General features: G+C 35.2%; 1 protein-coding gene across 1 annotated transcript in view; it reads left to right on the top strand.

The window, feature by feature from the left end:
* Positions 1-11,753, top strand: part of LOC104541737 (anosmin-1) — a gene marked incomplete at both ends in the record, with an annotated part of 28,615 nt that extends 16,862 nt beyond the window's left edge. Inside the window, 3 exons of the mRNA XM_010185866.1 lie at positions 7,625-7,827; positions 8,090-8,237; positions 11,592-11,753. Of these exons, the coding sequence (XP_010184168.1) occupies positions 7,625-7,827; positions 8,090-8,237; positions 11,592-11,753 (513 nt within the window). The remainder of the gene's footprint in view (positions 1-7,624; positions 7,828-8,089; positions 8,238-11,591) is intronic.
* Positions 11,754-19,014: the final 7,261 nt, after the last annotated feature.

Below are 19,014 nucleotides of genomic sequence, written 5' to 3'. Positions count from 1 at the left end.
TCAGAGCAGTATAAGCCTTCCAGCTGGCAGTGATTTGTTTCAGGAGCTTGTGGTTTTTAAATGATTACATGTTAGATCCCAGAGTCCTCTTCTTCTGTGGTCTCTGCAGCTACCCCTGAAGCACTTGTTCTCCTTGAGTGCTGTTCACAGTTGTCTGGTGGAAGTGGGAAGCACTTTTAGGACTTTATGGCAAGGACAGCAGGAGCCAGTGGTTATCATGTTTTTATTTCATGTTCTTACCTAATAAACCAAAATATAGGGATCTAGATAGTGGCATAATGCATTGTTCTAAAGGCTTCTATAACCCTCAAAATAACTATTTTCAAATCTAAACTCCAGCCCTTGGCATAGAATCATGAATTGCCAGACAAACAGCAAGGAATTCACTTGGCTATCAGCATTGTAGCCAAAATTATCCTACTTTGGCAGGTCATTTGACTATTTTAGAGACTTTGTTGTTGTCAGTGTATCGTAAAGACACCATGTTCACCACATGAAATGTTGAGAGGTACTAGGTGACACAGATGAAGATGCTGCTAGGTGGCGACTGTCAGGAATGATACTGGGATGCTTAATTCAGTATCTCTAAGCCTCAATGTCCCCGAGTAGGTGCTCATAGCGGTAACAGTTATAGTGTCATATACATATTTAATTACTAATTTGGAGCTCAGTGGGACATGATGGCTCCTGCTTGGCAGAAAGGCAAGAAACTGCTGCTTAGATGTGCCTAATTTTTTGAGTGCCAGCATCTACTGGCCCCTGCTGAGCTCCTACAGGCACGTTTAACCTCCAATTTGGAAAAGGAAAGTGGAGTTTGGCACGTCACCTTTGGAAGGTGGCTGACTGTCTGTGCTACATTTATATGAAGTGTGGACAGAAATTCACATTAGTTCTTGTACTGCTTAAATTCACCTTGTTGTGCCAAAACCAAGCAAAGATTATTATCTTTGTTAGATTTAACAGAAGTTTTCTTCAAAAAGAAACCCTTTGATCAGGAAACATGACAGCAATTCTTTAGACAGTTTCTCACACAAGATGCTGAACTTTTACCAAGTGCTCATAAGTTATAATAAATAGCAAATTATTTCAGTTTGTTTTTTTCTTTAAAGGAGGACAAATGTGATATATAATCTGAATCTAGGGAGAAGTATGGCACCACAAAGTCTCTGTCACTAAATATTTTAAGCTGTTAAAAAGAACATTCAAAAACATTGGTGCTGCAATTACTTGGAGAGAGACTTTTTGTCTGGTTACTACAATACTGTTTTGTACTGTTTTGTGTTTTTTACAAATGAAAAAAATATGATCTCTAAGTAGACACAGCAAAGTAAGGTTTTGTTTTATTCAAAATAATGTTAAGTCTTCTGAGGTAGGTAATTTCTATTAACTTTTATGTCACTAAATAAAACTTCTTGTTATCGAACTTAGTTTAATTTCCCAGACATGAAAAAGACAAAAACAGGAAAACAAGAGTATTTAATTTCTTTCCACTCCAATTTACCATTCTTCATCTAGTTTTGTTTTGACGTTTTATCTACTGCAGCTTTTGGTGCTCTTATATTGTAAATGTTTGAGGTGAAGATTTATTAGCTGTTTTACACTGCCTCATGTGTTTATTTATAGCATTAATATGTAAATAATAATCAAAGTGACACAACTGAGAGAATTTATGAAATATTCAGGGCTGAAGCAGCGAATTTTTAAAATGTTGTTTATTTGTCTTTTATAAGGGAAATTAAAGATTTGCATGATCTTGTCTGACAAGGTCCTTCACAGAGAATGATACTTCATTTTGCCAAAATTAAATTCCAAAATTACAAGAAACACAGATCAGACTACAGTTATCCGCTTGGAGCAGAGTGGCTAGAAGATGAATTGAATACTGCACCTAGGAGAGTTGGTTCTTTCCTAGTAGAACTCTGCACATGGACTTTCAAATTGGTACTGCCAGCTAAAATTGATCAAAACTTTGTTATTTTGAGAGTGGTTTCCACTCCACTTTTCGAGGTTTTAAAATTGTGCGTGCTTTCCTTTTCATCTTCAGCTGAGTGGCAACAATTTGCAATAGCAGCAATAAATAAAGCTAACCAATGTCTAGCAGAACATTTTTTGAACTCCAAAGATACAAACATATTTCTCTATATTTTGACTGACTCTCTACAAGATGCTTCGTTTTATCTGGAAGCGGGAGAGGACTATTCCTACAAACCCTAAATGAGTGTCCTTAGATGAAAAGCTACCTGAATAGCCTAACACAACTAGTCAGAAGCTGCTCGGCACTAGTAATACAACTTTTGATTATTGCATTTGGGTAAGAGTTTTTGGGCTGTTTTTTCCTATCTTTTACGATTTATGATGAGAATGGACTCTTAGTAACAAAGACTGCAGTTAACGGGAGGGACCAGTGTTAGGCATTTCCATATAATACTTTAACTCGCTTGTCTGTAGTTAGATACTGTGCCATTTTGTGAGACTTAAAGAGGCTATAACATGAACACAATGAACCCAAACCACTCGATCCTTCTACCTCTGCTATAAGGTTTTTATCTTCAACATGAAGGCACTTGCTAGCATACACAGAATAAATGGTCAAGCAAAAGGAAGCAGACAACATTGTTTTCACAGCACACAAGTACCGTGCTGGATGTGATTTCATGCATACATTACTGAGTGTTAGTAAAACCAGAACAGACACACACTCCCAGCAATAAAATTCTTTCTGTTGCTCCTTTGGGACCAATGATTTTTTTATACTGTTGCACAGCTGGTTTATGTATGCCATTTCCATTGGGCAAAGCTAGTCCCCCTGCTTATGCCTTGGAATTGTTTAATGGTTGGGAACTTGTCTGTAGAGCAGCTTCAGCAGATTTTTAGAGTTGGAAGGCCTAATGTTTAAATTGTTGCAATGGGAGATCCATTTTAAGTGAGAAAAAAAAGCTCTATAAAAAAGGGTTTAAATAAGAGTCAAACTTGCTATCATTTTTACAGCTCAATATGAGAATTCTGATTCCAATGCAATTATTTTATTCTTTGACATATATTCCAAATCATTTATTGTTTTCATTAGAATTGCCATATTTAAAGCCAAATGGGATGCATTGCAGCAATATATGATGTGATTCTTGTGCATAGCTTGCCCATACTCTTTTGCTAAGGATGCTAAGTACTTCCAGATCCTATTGATTGAAAGAATTGTGTAAAATATAAATTGTCTGTCAGTATATTTACAGACATGAGCATGGGAAATTTTGAAATGGTGATGATATGAAAGTTTTCTTTTTTTCTTTTATTTGCAGCAAGGAATCCTCCTTTTGGGGACTGAAGGCAGAGTTTTGCTTGTGATGGCTAAGTAGCCAGCAAGACAAGAATTTAAGTCTTTTGGGTATATTCAAGCCAGATACAATCCAGACAAATGCAGCACTTAGTCCATGTGCTGGAACAGCAGCTTCAGCTTTGACCTAATGAAGCTATCATTTCTAGCAGTGAGAAGTGATTGACTTGTCAGGCTGCTGCGACCAGAATTTTTTTGGATTTGAGGACAGCTGTCTGTGCCAAATTCTAGTATTTATATAATGACTTTCATTTTATTTGAGTTGTAGTATAAACTGCAAAGGAAAAGCTGCAACTACCATCACTCTTTCTGCAAACCAAAGAATTTGATCTGACACTCAGATAAACTCATGTATGTAAAATTTCAGAACTTTACATTTGAAAAACTGGCAGTAGTTTCCATTCCACATGTATAATTTATGTTGACATATCTGAATTATACATGTGGGCAGTCAGTCGAAGGGATCATAGATATATAAAGACTAGCAGTAGAATGTCTTTTAGCTTTATAGTTATCAGAATGCCAGTTTAGCTTCTTTGTCAGGTTAACACCTTATGCATATAACCTTTATAATCCAATTCTGTTTATTAGACCTTGAGGTATTTCAGCGTGAGTTGTACACTGCTTTTAATGGCTACATAGACATAAGTATAACAGAGCACCTTGTAGAAGCATTCCTTTTCCATTCAATAACCCAACAGTGAAGTCTTAAAAAAATCAGTAGAAAGCCTAATCTGTTATCTGGTAACTGGTAGGCATGCATTATGGAGGAACATGTGCTTATGCTTAACAGTTTTTTGGGTTTTCAGTTTTATATGAAGGTTGTTTTTTTGTTGGGGACTTTGGAGAGGTCTAGGGTTCTAGGGGCATTTTGTTTGGGTTTTTTTGTGGGTGGGGTTTGGGTAATTTAAGTGTTTTTCCTGTTAATAACAGAGACCACAATATCTTGCTTTGCTGTTATTCCTTCTTACCTGTTTGGTTTTTTGCTGGTGAAAAGCAATCCTTTCAAATGAAAGAAAATATCAATATTCTTGGTTTTCTGATTTACAAAATGATAGTTCTGTCAGTTGGCTTAGTGATAAGTATCGCAGAAATATACAGAAATAGATTAATAAATTATATAGTTGTACTGAAATACTTAATATAGAATTGATCTTCAGCTGGTATAAAATGCTCACTAAGTGGCTCCGTATTTCAGGTAATGCACCCCAAATCCAATAAACATCTTACTGTTATGCCTCTAAAATCAAACAGGTTTTTTTTTCAGATGATTAAATACAAAACTGTAATAAATTCAGTTTTGTTCATCTTTCAAGTCTTATGTCCTTCTAGTTTATTATTTTCTCCAGCTAAGTCTACTAGTTTTAAAAAAGATTTAGAAAATGTGCTTTTTTCAAATGTCTCAAATTTCCATGTCTGTCAACTGCAGTCTCCTTCCTTTCTGTCTTTTGCTGCTACCACCACCATTTTTCCTCCTATTCAAAGGCATTTTTGTGGATGACATTTGCGAGGCTTGCAAAAGAGAGACTTTGAAGAATGGGGGCACTCGGGAAAATGTTTCTGCAATTTCTGTATTATTTCCCATGTATATTCCCTCTAAGAGGATGTTCCTTCTTTCTTTCCTTAACTGTGGTTACCCATTGATTTTTACTACAAAGTTTACATTCTCCAATAGCAAAGGCAAAACACCAGTAGGTTTTCTTTTAAATATGAATTATGGATCAACATTTCATCTGCTGATTGTGCTGTTTCTAGTGAACACAGAAGAAATGCTACTGATAAAGTAATGTTTTCAGTAAACTGCAATTTTATAGGGTGAAATGCTGGTGCTATGGAAGTCAGAAGGAATGTTCTATTGGTTTCACTGTGGACATAGTTCTTTCTTACTGTTTTATTTTTCTGCTTATGTTACTGGGAAAAACAGGGATGTTTGAAGTTACCTTAGAAGAAAAACAAATTCCTGTGATTCGGAGACATAGAAAAGCTCTGTTCGGGTCAATCGCTAACTTTATACAAGAAAAATTATGCACTATCTTTCATTCTTACGGGAACAGAAACATTTGAAAAGGAAAAATGTAAATTTGGTCATTTACTTTTAGACCTATGAAAAACTGGTGAATAGAAATTTAAAATATTTTTAATTATGTAATACACTTTGTCCAGAAGAGCTATTTCATTTAACTTTTAATTTTTTTAAATTACTCTCAAAATTTTTTATAAATGCAGAATGAAGACAGACATGTTTTATGGTTAGAATTGGTTTTGCTTATATCTCACTATTTATGAAGACATTCTCTGAAACATTTTAATTCTATCCAATATGTTATGTATACATAATACATGATGTGTAGTACTTCTGGGAGATAACCTGAATAATTCACCTACAGTAATATGATCATGTTGCACTTCAGGTTATAAATGTTTTAGTGCCATAATACATTGTCATATAACATTAAAAAATCCTTAACATTTTAAATCAGTAATGACGAAAGATTTGAGATTTATGAATTCTGATTCTGTTTATATTTATTGTACCTAAATTTCATTTTATATCCACTTACTTTATTAAACTACAGAAGTAAATGAAAAGTTGTGATAAAGAACAGTACAAAACATTTAACAAAATTAATCTCTTAAATTTATCCCCTCCAGTACAAATAGCTTTGTGTGCTTCACATGTATGGAAATAAGTATAAGGATAGTGCTTCTCCAAAGGCAGAAAAAAATAAAAGGAACTGGCTTGCAAGCTATTTAAAAAAATGAGTGAGGAAAAATAAAGAATTCTCACTTTGAAAATTATGTTAAATTTCCAGAATTCTTAAACTCAGTTATGCTTTGTAACTTTCATAGCCAAAAGTTACGTTGAATTATATGTGTGAGGAAACAGGGATATCCATTACTATTTAACTAAAATGGCATGTGTAAGGAAACAGGAGCATCCATTGTTACTTAACCAAGAGTCCTGTTAAATAACAGGAATAAGCCATTATTTCACATCTGCTGATCTTTAAAAAGGAAATGCTGTCATTATTAATTCTCTATGTGTCAGTTTGCATGACCTAAATGATGGAATTTTTCACTGAAACCATTTGTCATAGGGATTATCTGATGAACTTAGTATGCCTGGAAAGTTTATTTAACAGCTCATTTGCCATTATAAAAAGATGCAGGTGAACCATGCAGTATATGAATGCCTGCACACCCTAGTTTTATTTCTGGCAAATAAGTGTTGGCTCATTTGACTAAAAAATTATATGAAAATATTTTTTTCAATCAGGTAGTTTTTTCTTGGCTACAGGTTCATAATATGCCTTAATTACTATGAATTACCTTTATTCTGCCTTACATACTTTTACTTTTTTTTGAGTCATAGTGTTTACTTTTACTTAAATTTTGGTTTTCCAGTTTCCTTATATTTTGTCACCTTTGTGTGGCTACCATGAGCATTTAAAAAATAGTAGGAATTAATAAAAAATAAATTGGACTTTCAGAAGCTCAGTTGCAATTTTTCCATTGTTTTGAATTACTTAGGGCAAGGATATGTTATAGTAGGTCCACAAGGAGGACCTAACATTCAGTATTGGAAAAGGTTAGATATTGGAACCTGTCAGGTGTCCTTCTTGACTCTAGAGTCAGCACAGACAACTGAGGGAATAATATCTCAGTTGATATTGACCAGAAATTGAACCAGGATAGGGAGATAAATCACAGGGGTAGCTAATTGGTTTTTGTTGTACCAAATAGACCCTAAAGAATTTTATGGCATCATAATATATCGTTACATCTTAATTATAATTATTCTAATGAAGTGTTTATGTCCTATGGTCATAGATAGCAATACTAGAATTTTGAAAAAAGATTCAATATGTAGAAAAATAATATATTCATCTGAGAATTGTCTGGCAACACTGAAAAAATATTCAGTGTTTCCACCATACAATTCTGTGATGACTATACAAGGCCACTTGTAGAACATTAATTTTTTACATTCACTATGTATTTAAGGTAATGAATAACAGAAGTAAAACTGATACTACATTTTGATAAAGCTTCATAATAATGAACTATAAACAATGCAGAATAATGTCAAAACTAGATGCTAACCCATAATTTTTATTTCAATAGAGCTTGAATTTCTAGAATTTACAAGGAGCCATAGAATTTATGGGAAATTTTTGCCTGCATTTTCTTCAGTGTATTGAGAGTATTTAATGCAGCTCATGTATGCCTGGTAAATATATAAGATGAAGATGATCTTAGTTTTAGAATCTTTTTCTTTGTTTTAAATTCCAGATCCATCTGCTCCACCAGCTCCATCTAATATCAGAATTGCCAATATCAGTGCAAGCAATGATGGGAGTGTAAACGTAATGATTACTTGGGATCTTCCAGAAGAGCCTGATATCCCAGTGCACCATTACAAAGTCTTCTGGAGCTGGACATATAGCAAATATGTAATCCCAGCTAAAAAAAAGAGAAGGAAGATTACTGATGGGGTAAGAAAGAAAATAGTAAATAACACAGATATACAGCTTGTTTCTAACATAAAATATAGTAAGTATAAAATATGTGATAAATTGCAATTCAGTAGCTGGTAATGTAGTGGTCTTAATTTTCAGTATCTCCAATCCCATAGACAATTTTGATCTCTCAAAATTGTTGTAGTAGTGTGCCTAAGATAACAGACCTGCTTTTAATGAGAGCCTGTGCTTCAGTAATACTGTAACTACTTTGTATATTTATTCTTCTCTATTATAGGCCCAAAATTATGTGGTCCTGGAGGGACTCCAGCCCAACAGCAACTACAATGTAGAACTTCAGGCAGTAACACGTTGGGGTCAGATACGCCTAAAGAGTGCTAAGGTTTCTCTCCATTTTAGCACGACTCAGGACACCAGGAATAATAGTGAGTAATTGTATTCAAACACCTGAATGCTTTACCTCTTCTTTATCTGGAACATGAATATTTTACATAGTGATTTCTCAATTTAAAAAACAAAAAAAATCTTAAATCCTTCCATTTTATATCATAGTGATCCTGTCTCAGTGAAGTTGAGTAAACTTTTGAAGTTAAATTTTTAATCTAAAAATCAGTGACAGTTTTTGACTGATTCTTTATCTTAGATGCTACTTAATGAAGTAAACGAATGCAACAAAAATGGAAGCATTTGCATGACTGTGGTGTTAGTAGTTTCAAAATGTAGTACAGATGTAAATGCTTACTATATTTTTTAGTAGCCGGAATAAAACCTTTTCTGTGCCTTTGTCTTAACTGGACAGTTTTAGCTTGCAATGCTTTTCAAAATCCTGATTATTTTGAGTAGCCCATTAATTCAGATTCTTGGATCACACAAATATGTATCTGCTATGAACTGATACAAACCACTAACTCTTCTATTAGGGAATTTAAAATGTTCCTGACAAGCTATGAATTCTCCAGAAATTATTACACACATAGAACCCACATGCAAATAAAAATCTTGAGAATCTTGTAATTTTTGGTACCATGCTATACTTACTGTGAGAAACCCTTTCACTGGTAGTACTGTATCAACTCTCCATGGTCTCACTAATGGTCTGTCTCTCACAGACTATATCACCAATAGGTTTGTGTTGGGAGAGGAATATTTTGTTTCACTTTTCCTCTCCAAACGTTGTGTTTTTCAGAATCTGATGCAGATCACAACTGATTCATTACTTACAAATACTCTACCAAATTGTGTTAATTTATCCTATACCTCACATGTGACTTTGGTGGTTTCATGATTTTCTGTCCACTCCAGTGGTATCTCTTTCCTGTCATAATCATGGCTAGATTTAAATTCCTTCCACAATTTTGCTTGGATAATCTGCCCTGTCCTTGATTGCTTTACTTCAGAAAACAGTCCTGGTTGAGTGGGAGGTGTCCCTGCCCATGCCAGGGGGGTTGGAACTAGATGATCTTTAAGGTCCCTTTTAACCCAAACCATTCTGTGATTCCATGATTTGTTTCTGTAAGAATCCGCCATCTACTAGTGTCTATTAGTATAGACTTTCTAATGCCTTGTGCTTTTTTTCAATTTACTGTGGTGACCTTTTTGGACTAAGAGGTTCATTAATTATAGTATTGTTTTTTTAAACCACAATCATACTACACTAAGAGCAATATTTTAATTTTCTCATGTACTTCAAGTATTTGACTATTATGTTGAAGTTATGAACATCCGTTCAGTTAACAAGCAGCATTTTCTTTCCAACTGCAATTAGTGCCTGCAAGAACTGACGCACATATTTGTTTTACAGTAGAGTACTTCAATAAGTACTGAGCATCCTTTCTTTTAAAGCCATGTAGTAATGGATTCAAGATTCTTTGAGACTAAACCACTGATATCACACATTTTAGAAGAGAGAGCACTCTGCTAAGAAGTGTATTTGGACCTTTTTGGACTTTTTTTTTTTAAAGTGACTAAATTATAGGTTACATAGAAAAGCAAATAAAAACTACTCCTGGAGGAGATGAAAATTCATCTTCTGAATCTCACTGAAGAAGTTATTTAGGTACAGAGCCAGTCCTACTTGAGGTGCTTTTGAGAATACTCAGAAGCAGATGCAGAAATATGAAAAAGAAAAAAAAAAAACCCAGCATTGCCTGAAATATTATCTGGGACATGACATTCACACCCCCTCTTTATTTGGGGACTTCCATGGCCTTTGGGAAGTAGTTCCAGAAGCAACATGCCAATTTTGCTGAAGTCCCACTGTGAGTTACTCTGCTCTTTGTGGAATTAATCTCTGTTTTTTAAGGTGTCTGTTTCTATTGTCAGAATAGAGAGTAGTCCATAACCCGCTGAAGTAATTTAGTCCTACAGACCTCTGTGAGCTTTGACCCTGGCCCTCTGGCATTATCTTTCCGCGCACTCAGAAATACATTGCTTCACTATATTTGTGTGCTTCACTTCTGGGAAATGCAACAAGACTCTCTCTCTTGATCTTTATATAGAAATATTCTAAATTGGTGTCCTGGTTTTTCTGGAAGTGGAGCAGAGAGAGAACAGCAAAGTAGAGAATTAGTAAAATTAAAATACTTTAAATTGATGTATACCTAATAGATTTAAGTTTGTACTTCTCTCTATCACTTTTTAATTTCCTTTTAGGTAGTATAAACATTATGGTTACTTAGAGAAAGAATTTGCATAAATTTGGTAGTTTTACTTTAATTTAAAACAAGCAAAGAAACAGTAAAATTGTATCGAATTAAGCAAAGGATTGACAAAGTAAAATTTGGCCAAAAAGCTAGTAGGTTTCAGCTGAAGTTGCATGTAGAGCACAGTGTTCAAGTTTACATGTTACTCATGCTATTTTTTGAAACCTGAGTCTGTCCCTCTTTCTCTTAAGTATTTTGCCACTTCCTATTTATTAGAATCTTTACTTTCCATGTAGCTGTATTATTGAGTTAAATACATTCTTCTTGTTAATCTGAGGCAAATACTGTCCTCTTAATCAGAACTGATATATTTGCAAGTATGCAATGAAAATACAGTTTGGATCAGCATTGCTTCCTTTTACTTGAAAATACTCTCAACCTCGCTAAATGTTGATGAGCTTTTGCCAAATGAAATGCGTGATGAAGGACATCCCATTACCGTTGCCTGTTGGAAGCTAGGTACATAATACTAAAGGAATGGCTCAAAGTTAATTCTGCTCTTACAGTGTTTTCCTAAGTGTTCACTGTTTACTGTTGGAAACAGGAAAGTGGGCAAGAAAGATCTTTAATCTGACCAGAGTGTTCTAACGTAGCATACCAAAGGGCTATATTTACTTTGATGTAATAACCACATGTGGCACTCTGTGGATTGCACTCAATGCAATCCTTGGATTTTGTGTGTATTCCAACACTGCACAAGTATAAAGACCATGAATGATTACACAGAACTACTGCTAGATACTATGCCTGTTTAAAAAGTCAATATGTTAACATTTCTTGTTCTTCAGAAAATAAATACAATCCCTTTCCTTATTAGTCCTCTGAAAATTTACAGAGCATTTTCATAATTAAATATATTTCTCTTTTTCTCTCTCTGTCCAAAATATTTTTGATGGAATTTTAGACAAATTATATGCTTTTTAACCATTATGGACAGTTTTCTCTTTATATTAATTTCTTTTAGGTAAGATACTGAAACAAATATTTTTGATTAAATATAGTATTACTTTCTGAGTTACAGCACTGTTAATCATTATATGACACTGTACTTAATTCATATTTTTCTGTGTATTGCAGAGGAACAGATGTCTTCTGCTGGGAAACCCCAGAAAGGACTGGTAGATCCTTATCCAACATTTCAAAGAAGAAAAACCACTCGTTTTCTTAAAATTGGAACTCCTTTCTATCAGGACAATCAACTTCAGGTCAAAGTCTATTGGAAGAAGACAGGTTTGTCAAGTTTTTATTTTACTGTTTTTTTCTAAGGAGGAGCTCTCATCAACTGCCTCAGAGTTGTAGAACATTGATACATATAATGAACCTGGTACAATGATTCAAAGTTAAAGCCTACACCCATCCTTCCTTCCCTTCATCTTCATGTTAGTGTGAAACATTCCCTCTCCTCTTTTTGTTATGGATGCGTAAGTGGCTGGCGGAGGGAAATGATGAGAATTGGCTATCCAAAAATTACTCTTAGTCATGTTGGGACACTGAATCTTCCCAGAGCTGAGATAATTATTCGTTTGGTGGAAATTACTTCTGTAGCATTTTAAATAGGGAAGCAGAACTTGGCCTTATGTTCAACAGAGCTTTTGTGGCTATGAATCTGGTATTTCTGGAGTGTGGTGGAAAGGTCTCAAGCACATACACTTCCCAGGTGGATTTTCTGCTGATGTCATTGCAGTATCGCTCGTTGGACTTTGTCAGTTGAGAAATGAGTGAGGAAATTAATGTATATGAAAATAATACAGTGGTGTCACAAAAAATGAAATGTAGTTTAAACCACAAAATTTAGACTTACACTGGCTCATGTTAAGGCCACAACAGACTTTATGCCAAACTTTGTCAGTCATCTCGAATTTGTACAGGATAAACAGTTGGCCACAGCCACTGGCAAAATTTGTTTTCTACTACGCTGCATGCACCCTTCCGTTTCTCAGAGAATATAACAATTTTTTATTTAATTCTTCCAGTCTAAAAGAAAAATAAATTTTAAATGTCTCATCAGATTCAGAAATAAAAAAGATACTTCCTTTTTTGCCCTCTAGGAGTGTATAGGTTATTACAAGTTGTTCAAACTTAGCCATAACAGGTTCATATGCTGTTGTTTGAAATTGTGCTAACACTGTTAGTGTTTTAACTTGGAATAATCTACATGTGCAGCAGTAGCACATGTATAAAGTCCATTCAATTTTTGTATTTGAAATAAAGGGCTGCAAAATGGATAATCACCTTTTCTTCTGGAATTTTTGAAAGAATTTTGGAAATATTTAAGTTCTTTTGGGTTTAGGTTTATGCAGCACCCTGAATGAGAAAAAGCTATGTATGTCACACTGGATTATGTGGACTGTGAGAGGTATCTTTTGCTTCTTAAAAAGTGCCTGCCTGTTTAAACTGTTACCTTTCCAGCCCTTCTATATCAAATACTTTCAAATCAAATGCTTATTCCTCCATGAAATCTGCAAACTTTGGCTCACCGTGACTCCATACACATTTTAAATGTTTGTCCCTACCTTGGCTGTGCTAGTTTTCTTTTTTCTAGGTTTCCCCATTATATTTCCTTTTTGCCTAACTTCATGAAAAGCTGGAATAATTTAAAGTTTAAATAAAAGATGAGACATTTTTAATTGTGAATACTAAGTTTACCTAACAATATGCTTTTTGTTATCCAAAGTGAGATTTATATATTCTGAGCCTGGGACTGATCCCTTCAAGCTTTAGCCTTCTGGAAATGAGATGTCAACTCATTGTCCAAGCTTCTTTTATGATTAGCAAAGCAGGTGACTTCTGAAGCAATTCATCCCACACAGCAGCTGTATTATTCTCTGAAGATGCCTCCCTTACTGAGTACAGAAGGGAGCCTAGACAACACATTTGTAGAAGGCTTAGAGATGCCTAATATCTCTCTGTGAGCTAAGGTTCAATTCTGAGCAGTCAGAACTGAAAAAATTGAAGGATAAGATTCAAAGATGAGGAGACTGTGATGACTCTCACAGGTATAAGGCCAGGTTGTGCAACCAACAGTCTACAGACAAGATTGACCCCAGTTCAACAATCAATCCAGCTGCAGCCCTTTTCCTGCCAGCCTGTTTCCACAAGAAAGATTGTGTCCTATGACCAAAATGCCAGTGCCCTTAGTGAAATTCACTTTACAAGTAGTTTTCCAAATTCGCTATTAGAGTTAATGGAAAAAAAATCATGACCAATACTGCAATATTCATCTTGTTTCAAAGTAGATATCTTGAACTAGGTGTCTACTAATTGTAATGGTAACTTAGATATTGAGCTTATAAGTAGGTGTTACACAATTACTTAAATGTTGACATCTAAATCTGGAGCTGAATCCCACGCTGTGTAACATACCTGGAAGTATTATTTGTAGTAAAAGAAATATAAAAAGAAATAAGGTAGTCAGCATTCTTGTAGTGGCTGAGAGAATTTTATAGCTTGGAAATAACAGTGTTTGGAAGTGGTGTAATCTCCACAATTGGAGACCTTCAAAGACAGATGTGACACAGTTCTGTTACAAATTACATGGGTTTACAGACTGTCACCTTGTGCCAGGGATGGACCAGTGGAGTTCCTGAGTTGCTGACTGTGCAACTGACTCATCGTGTGTGACACTGTGTACATCCAGTTATACAAGGAGGACCCCGAGAAGTATGTTTTGATCATGTGGTGGGAGCAAGCTGTCACATGCACTATGGTGTTTAGGTATATGCCTCAACCATGAAGTGGGAGTTGCCTTCATTTTTCTCACATAACAAACAGTGATAGCAAAGGTGTGTGAAGAGGGGAGAATATGTCAGTTTGTCACACTTAGTTGGTTTTTTTTCTATTTTAAAAAGAAAATATATATTCTCTGAGTGACAATATATGCAGTAACACAGCAGGAGCCATTGCCTCATATAGAACTTAAATATAGCCAGTTACCTGCTCCTAAAAAGCTAGCAGCTTCTATAAGCTCTTAAAGCAATTTGAAGGTTATGTAGTACATGGATGGGGTGCAGATTGTAAATTTAGTAGTGACAGTTTACTGCAGAGCAAGTCTTTTTTCACCATGCAAGGAACACAGCAGGTGAACCATATTGGCTCTGTCTTGTCTTTATGAAAAACAGCAGTTGCCGGAGCCAGTTGTGTTGGGAACTGTACCTACACCTCTTTCTCCTTTATGAACTGCAATGTCTCAAGTCATGTTTAGGGAGTCGTAGGATGTATAAGAGTGCCGCAACTATAATAGGCAGTACTAAGAGAGAATTTACCTCAGCCTACTCTATGGCATAGCATCTAGGCTATTTTCATTGCAGATTGGAAATCAGAGTTCAAATTCTTCCTGACAGGGAATTGAAATCTTTGTGGTGGGTGAAAACAGGAATCCCTGTTGATAGCTCTAATGTTCTCATTAGTTTGTAGTTTGCTATTAAGAACACTTTCTTTTGTACAGGAACACAATCATTCTGTAGTCCTAAATTAGGATGTGTGTAGTCTTTCACTTTGTAGAATTACTCATTTTCTATAGTAATAGCTACTCAGAAATATTTGTTGTATTCCTGAATTCAGTGGCCCTACTATTCCACCTAAATGTGAGATTATTTTTTTTTATTTTGTCCAAAACCAAGATGGCTCTATCAAAGAGTTTTGTACTGCTTCCTAACACTGTAACATCACAGCACACTGGATTACAGAAACAAACAGAAGGGTTTGTGTGGCTTTCTTGCAGTCTTAGACCACTTAAGAAGCACAAATGTGTTCCTATTTTAGATTATTATTTTACTTTCATTGCTGCCTTTGTTAACTGAGAAATTGTTTTGCTTTTGAATTTGAACCATTTTACTCTCTTTACAAAGGTCAAAATAGAACAGAATCATAGAAAAATTTAAATCTGTTGGAAGGGACATCTGGAGGTCAGCTGGTCCAACCATCTGCTCAAAGTAGAACTCTGAAGTCAAATTAAGTTGTTCAGTCCTATCTGTAAGGCCCTATAACAGATGTTGTTACTGTTTGTGGAATAACAGGGAATTTGTCCTTTATAGTATCAGGCTGCAGACTGCCACCTAGCAGTTTATTGCAATGTACCTTAGGATTTCCAGAGTGTATGGTGATGTCTCTTAACATTCAAAGATATTTCTTCCATTACTATGAAGATGCATTCCTCAGTTTCGTTTGCAGATGTGCCTTAGGAAGCCAGTGAAAGACCACAATGATGACATCAGGGCTGAAGCTCTTGGTTTTATATCTTCCTTCTGGATAGAATTCATCAAGCCTCTATCCTATGCAACAACTGCAATAGAGGGTGTTGCAATCTATTACTGAACTGGCTTTATTATACAGTGAAGAAGTGATTGCTTATCAGTACTCTGAGTGCTGAATTTGAGTTAAAGTCTGAGTAAGTGGATGGAAGATCCTATTTCCATATATATGCATCATAATGTGCCACAGTTTGGAAGCAGGAAAGACTTATTTAGGCTTGTTCTTCAAGTGCCATTTGTTAAGTCCCATTAGCTTCAGTAAGCATGAGGCATGAATGGAATGTCGGATCTGGACTTTACATTAAAATAAATCTCTTTCTGAAATAATCTTTCAGTTTGAATGCTTTGGTTGATGGCAATAATAACTTTACTTCAGGATGTATGCTAGCAAAAATAACTCCACACTTCAAGCAGTACAAGATGCTTAGGAAACACACATAATTTTGCTAGACAGGGTCATCACAAAAACATATTGTAATTATATGAATACAATAGCTTCTTTCTGAAAGAAGAAAATGTCTTTCACTTGCTGCCTCTGACTTAGTCCTAGGATTAGAGAAACACAGTGCATTCCTTAAACAGTATGAATCTCACTTCTGTAAATGAAAAGAAGAACTTGCTTGTGGACAGATTTTTTGGCCATCTTGACTGTGTGAAATTAGAAATGATGTGCTACTTATGTCAAATAGTGGAATCAACTTAAATAAATCACTTTTAACTCCTTGGTGCTGGGGTCACAGAGTATGATTACCAAGGATGGATGCACTCTGAACCCTTTACTTAAAAGGATTAGCTACTTAGAATAATTAGGATTTTCAGTATCTTGTGCAGTAATCAAGACTGAAAGTGTGAAAATAAGTTCCTTATGTTTCCTCTGTTCCTTAGCGGTTTGGCAACTGGAGAGCTGAGATTTTGGACTTCAGTTGAAAAGCCTTTGAGTTGCTGCAAATTGGTATATCTTCAGGGTATGAAAAGAAGATATTTCCCATAGACAGGAGGAAAAAAAAATCTTTATGAGCTCACTGCATCAATTCTCATCACTTGCTGAAGTAATTATAATACATGAAAATATTAGAATGTGACTCAGTATGATGATTTCTTTCCAAAGTAACATGTCACAATAACATTTTCTAATCTATTACTCTGCCTTCACTGCTGTTTTCTTAGTATATGTTATTTGAGAATAATGTAGCTCTCCTTGCTCAGGTAAACCTTTATTTTCCTTCACTTTTCTTTGAATGAAGTCTATAAGCATTTACGTCCTCTGCTTAAATTAAACATTTAAAGTACTTCTAGATATTTTATATCAATATATCTGCCCCTTGGTTTTGCTTAAAAAGACAAATATTTAAAATGCATTAAGACTTGGCTTCAGGCTTCTTTGTGTTTCTGGTAAATGCTAAAGCAAAAAAAAAAAGAAAAAAAAAAGAACACTTAAGGCAGGGAGAGGCAAAGAATCCTCCATTGTCTGATAAATCCACCAAACAAGAGTAATGAATTAAATTACAGGGAAGAATAAAATGCAAGGCAAGGCAGAACAAACAGAAAGCTGCCATGAATGCTTTTAAAACCAGATCTTAGGAAAACAAAATTAACTTTCACTTAGTTCAGGGAGATAAATGAAGTGACTGTATGTGCTGACTCTTTGTTTGCAATAAGGTATTTCATATGGCAGGTTTTAAAATAATTGAAAGCTTTCCCTGTGTTATCCTATGGTGCTTTTTCATGGAACTAGTGTTATTGAAGCTAATGAAACCTTTCAATGCCAGTTGGAGTTTCTAGCTGTTATGGTAAAGAATTCAGGAGTAGTTGTTTAACATTAAGGAGTTATTTAGTTTGGTTCTAACAGCTGCAGTAGGAAGATCATTGATTGAGCAGCTCTCCATTTTCTAATTATACATATTTAAGCAGTAAAATATTTGTACCTGAAGGTATCACTGTGGTCCAGATGGTTCTTTCAACAAGAAGACCTTGCTGTTAATTATAGTGAAGTATACATCAATATATTGCTCTCATATTTCTATACAAATACAGAGACATTGACTCACATAATTGTGTGAATACATATAATGTGCATTTGTATTTAGGGATTTAATTAGCAAAGCTGGCCTCAAGCACAGGAATCTTCAACTAGATCAACTCTTTAGAATTTCATCAGTAGACATTGCATAATTATGCTTTTCCACTTGCACTACAGCTGACTCAGATGCCTGAATCCTATGGGCTCCCCCAGCATCCTGCCTGGGGAGGTAGGTAGTGCTGTCAGCTTTATCTGCTGTGGGAAGTTATTCCAGAGTTAAAAGAATATCCTGTCAGAAGTATCCACTGTGTGATTCCTACTCCTCTCTAACTTTGTCTTACATAGGCATAATGTAGTTCAAGGAATAATTTTTTTGTTATCCCACTGCTGTTTTTTAAAATCTCTTTGCCTTTTTGCTGCCTGGAGAAACTGAAAAGGGGAGTATCTGACCATCTCCAGTTGTACTTCATAAACTGACTACAGGACTTGGACTATTTAGTTTATGTCCAAATGTGATGTGCTAACAATACTTAAAGTGTTGCTGGTGGGAGTAATGAAAATCATCAACAAATAATACAGCTTGATAGAAGAGATAGTGTGCAACTTCTCAAATAGTATGCAGTTGATTAGTGGAACAAACAGTAAAGTTTTAAAATCACTTTTACAATAGGAGCAACCTCAGTGGCATCTCCCCTGCAAATGGGACAATACTGGGGAGTCCTTTCAAGGGCACAGTTTGCTGCATTTCTTCATGTTTCCACAGGAACAACAGAAAACCATTACTAAATGCCTTTCACTCGCTTCCAAACCTCCATACCTTTCCGGGTAGGTGGTTGAAGTTCTTGGTATGAGAGACTTCAGGGCAAGTCTGTCCAACGATTAATCCCAGGAATGTAGTTGGAACTGATTCAAAGTCTGCTAGGAAGTCAAATAACAGAAGCCAGATCAGAATTGAGCTCAGACAACACAAAAGACTGATTTGCTTAGGAGACACCCACTGATGTCTGCTGAAAGCAAATTGTGGCTGTACTGGACTGGTGTTTGGTCCAGAACTTGTTCTGACACTTCGGTTGACCCACTTATTGCTTCATTTTAAAACTTACATAGTGTATGCTGTTCATAAGCCCTCAGTATGACCTGAATCATACTCCAGAATACCTTTAATAATTGTGAAAGTCTATTTAATTTTACTTAATTTAAAAGAAGTCTTATTTTTATTCTTAAATTTAAT

Source organism: Mesitornis unicolor, unplaced genomic scaffold (assembly GCF_000695765.1).
Source record: "Mesitornis unicolor isolate BGI_N332 unplaced genomic scaffold, ASM69576v1 scaffold6346, whole genome shotgun sequence".
In the NCBI taxonomy this organism is placed as follows: domain Eukaryota; kingdom Metazoa; phylum Chordata; class Aves; order Mesitornithiformes; family Mesitornithidae; genus Mesitornis; species Mesitornis unicolor.
Note: the sequence above shows the minus strand (reverse complement) of the source record. Positions and strands in the feature narration are given on the sequence as shown.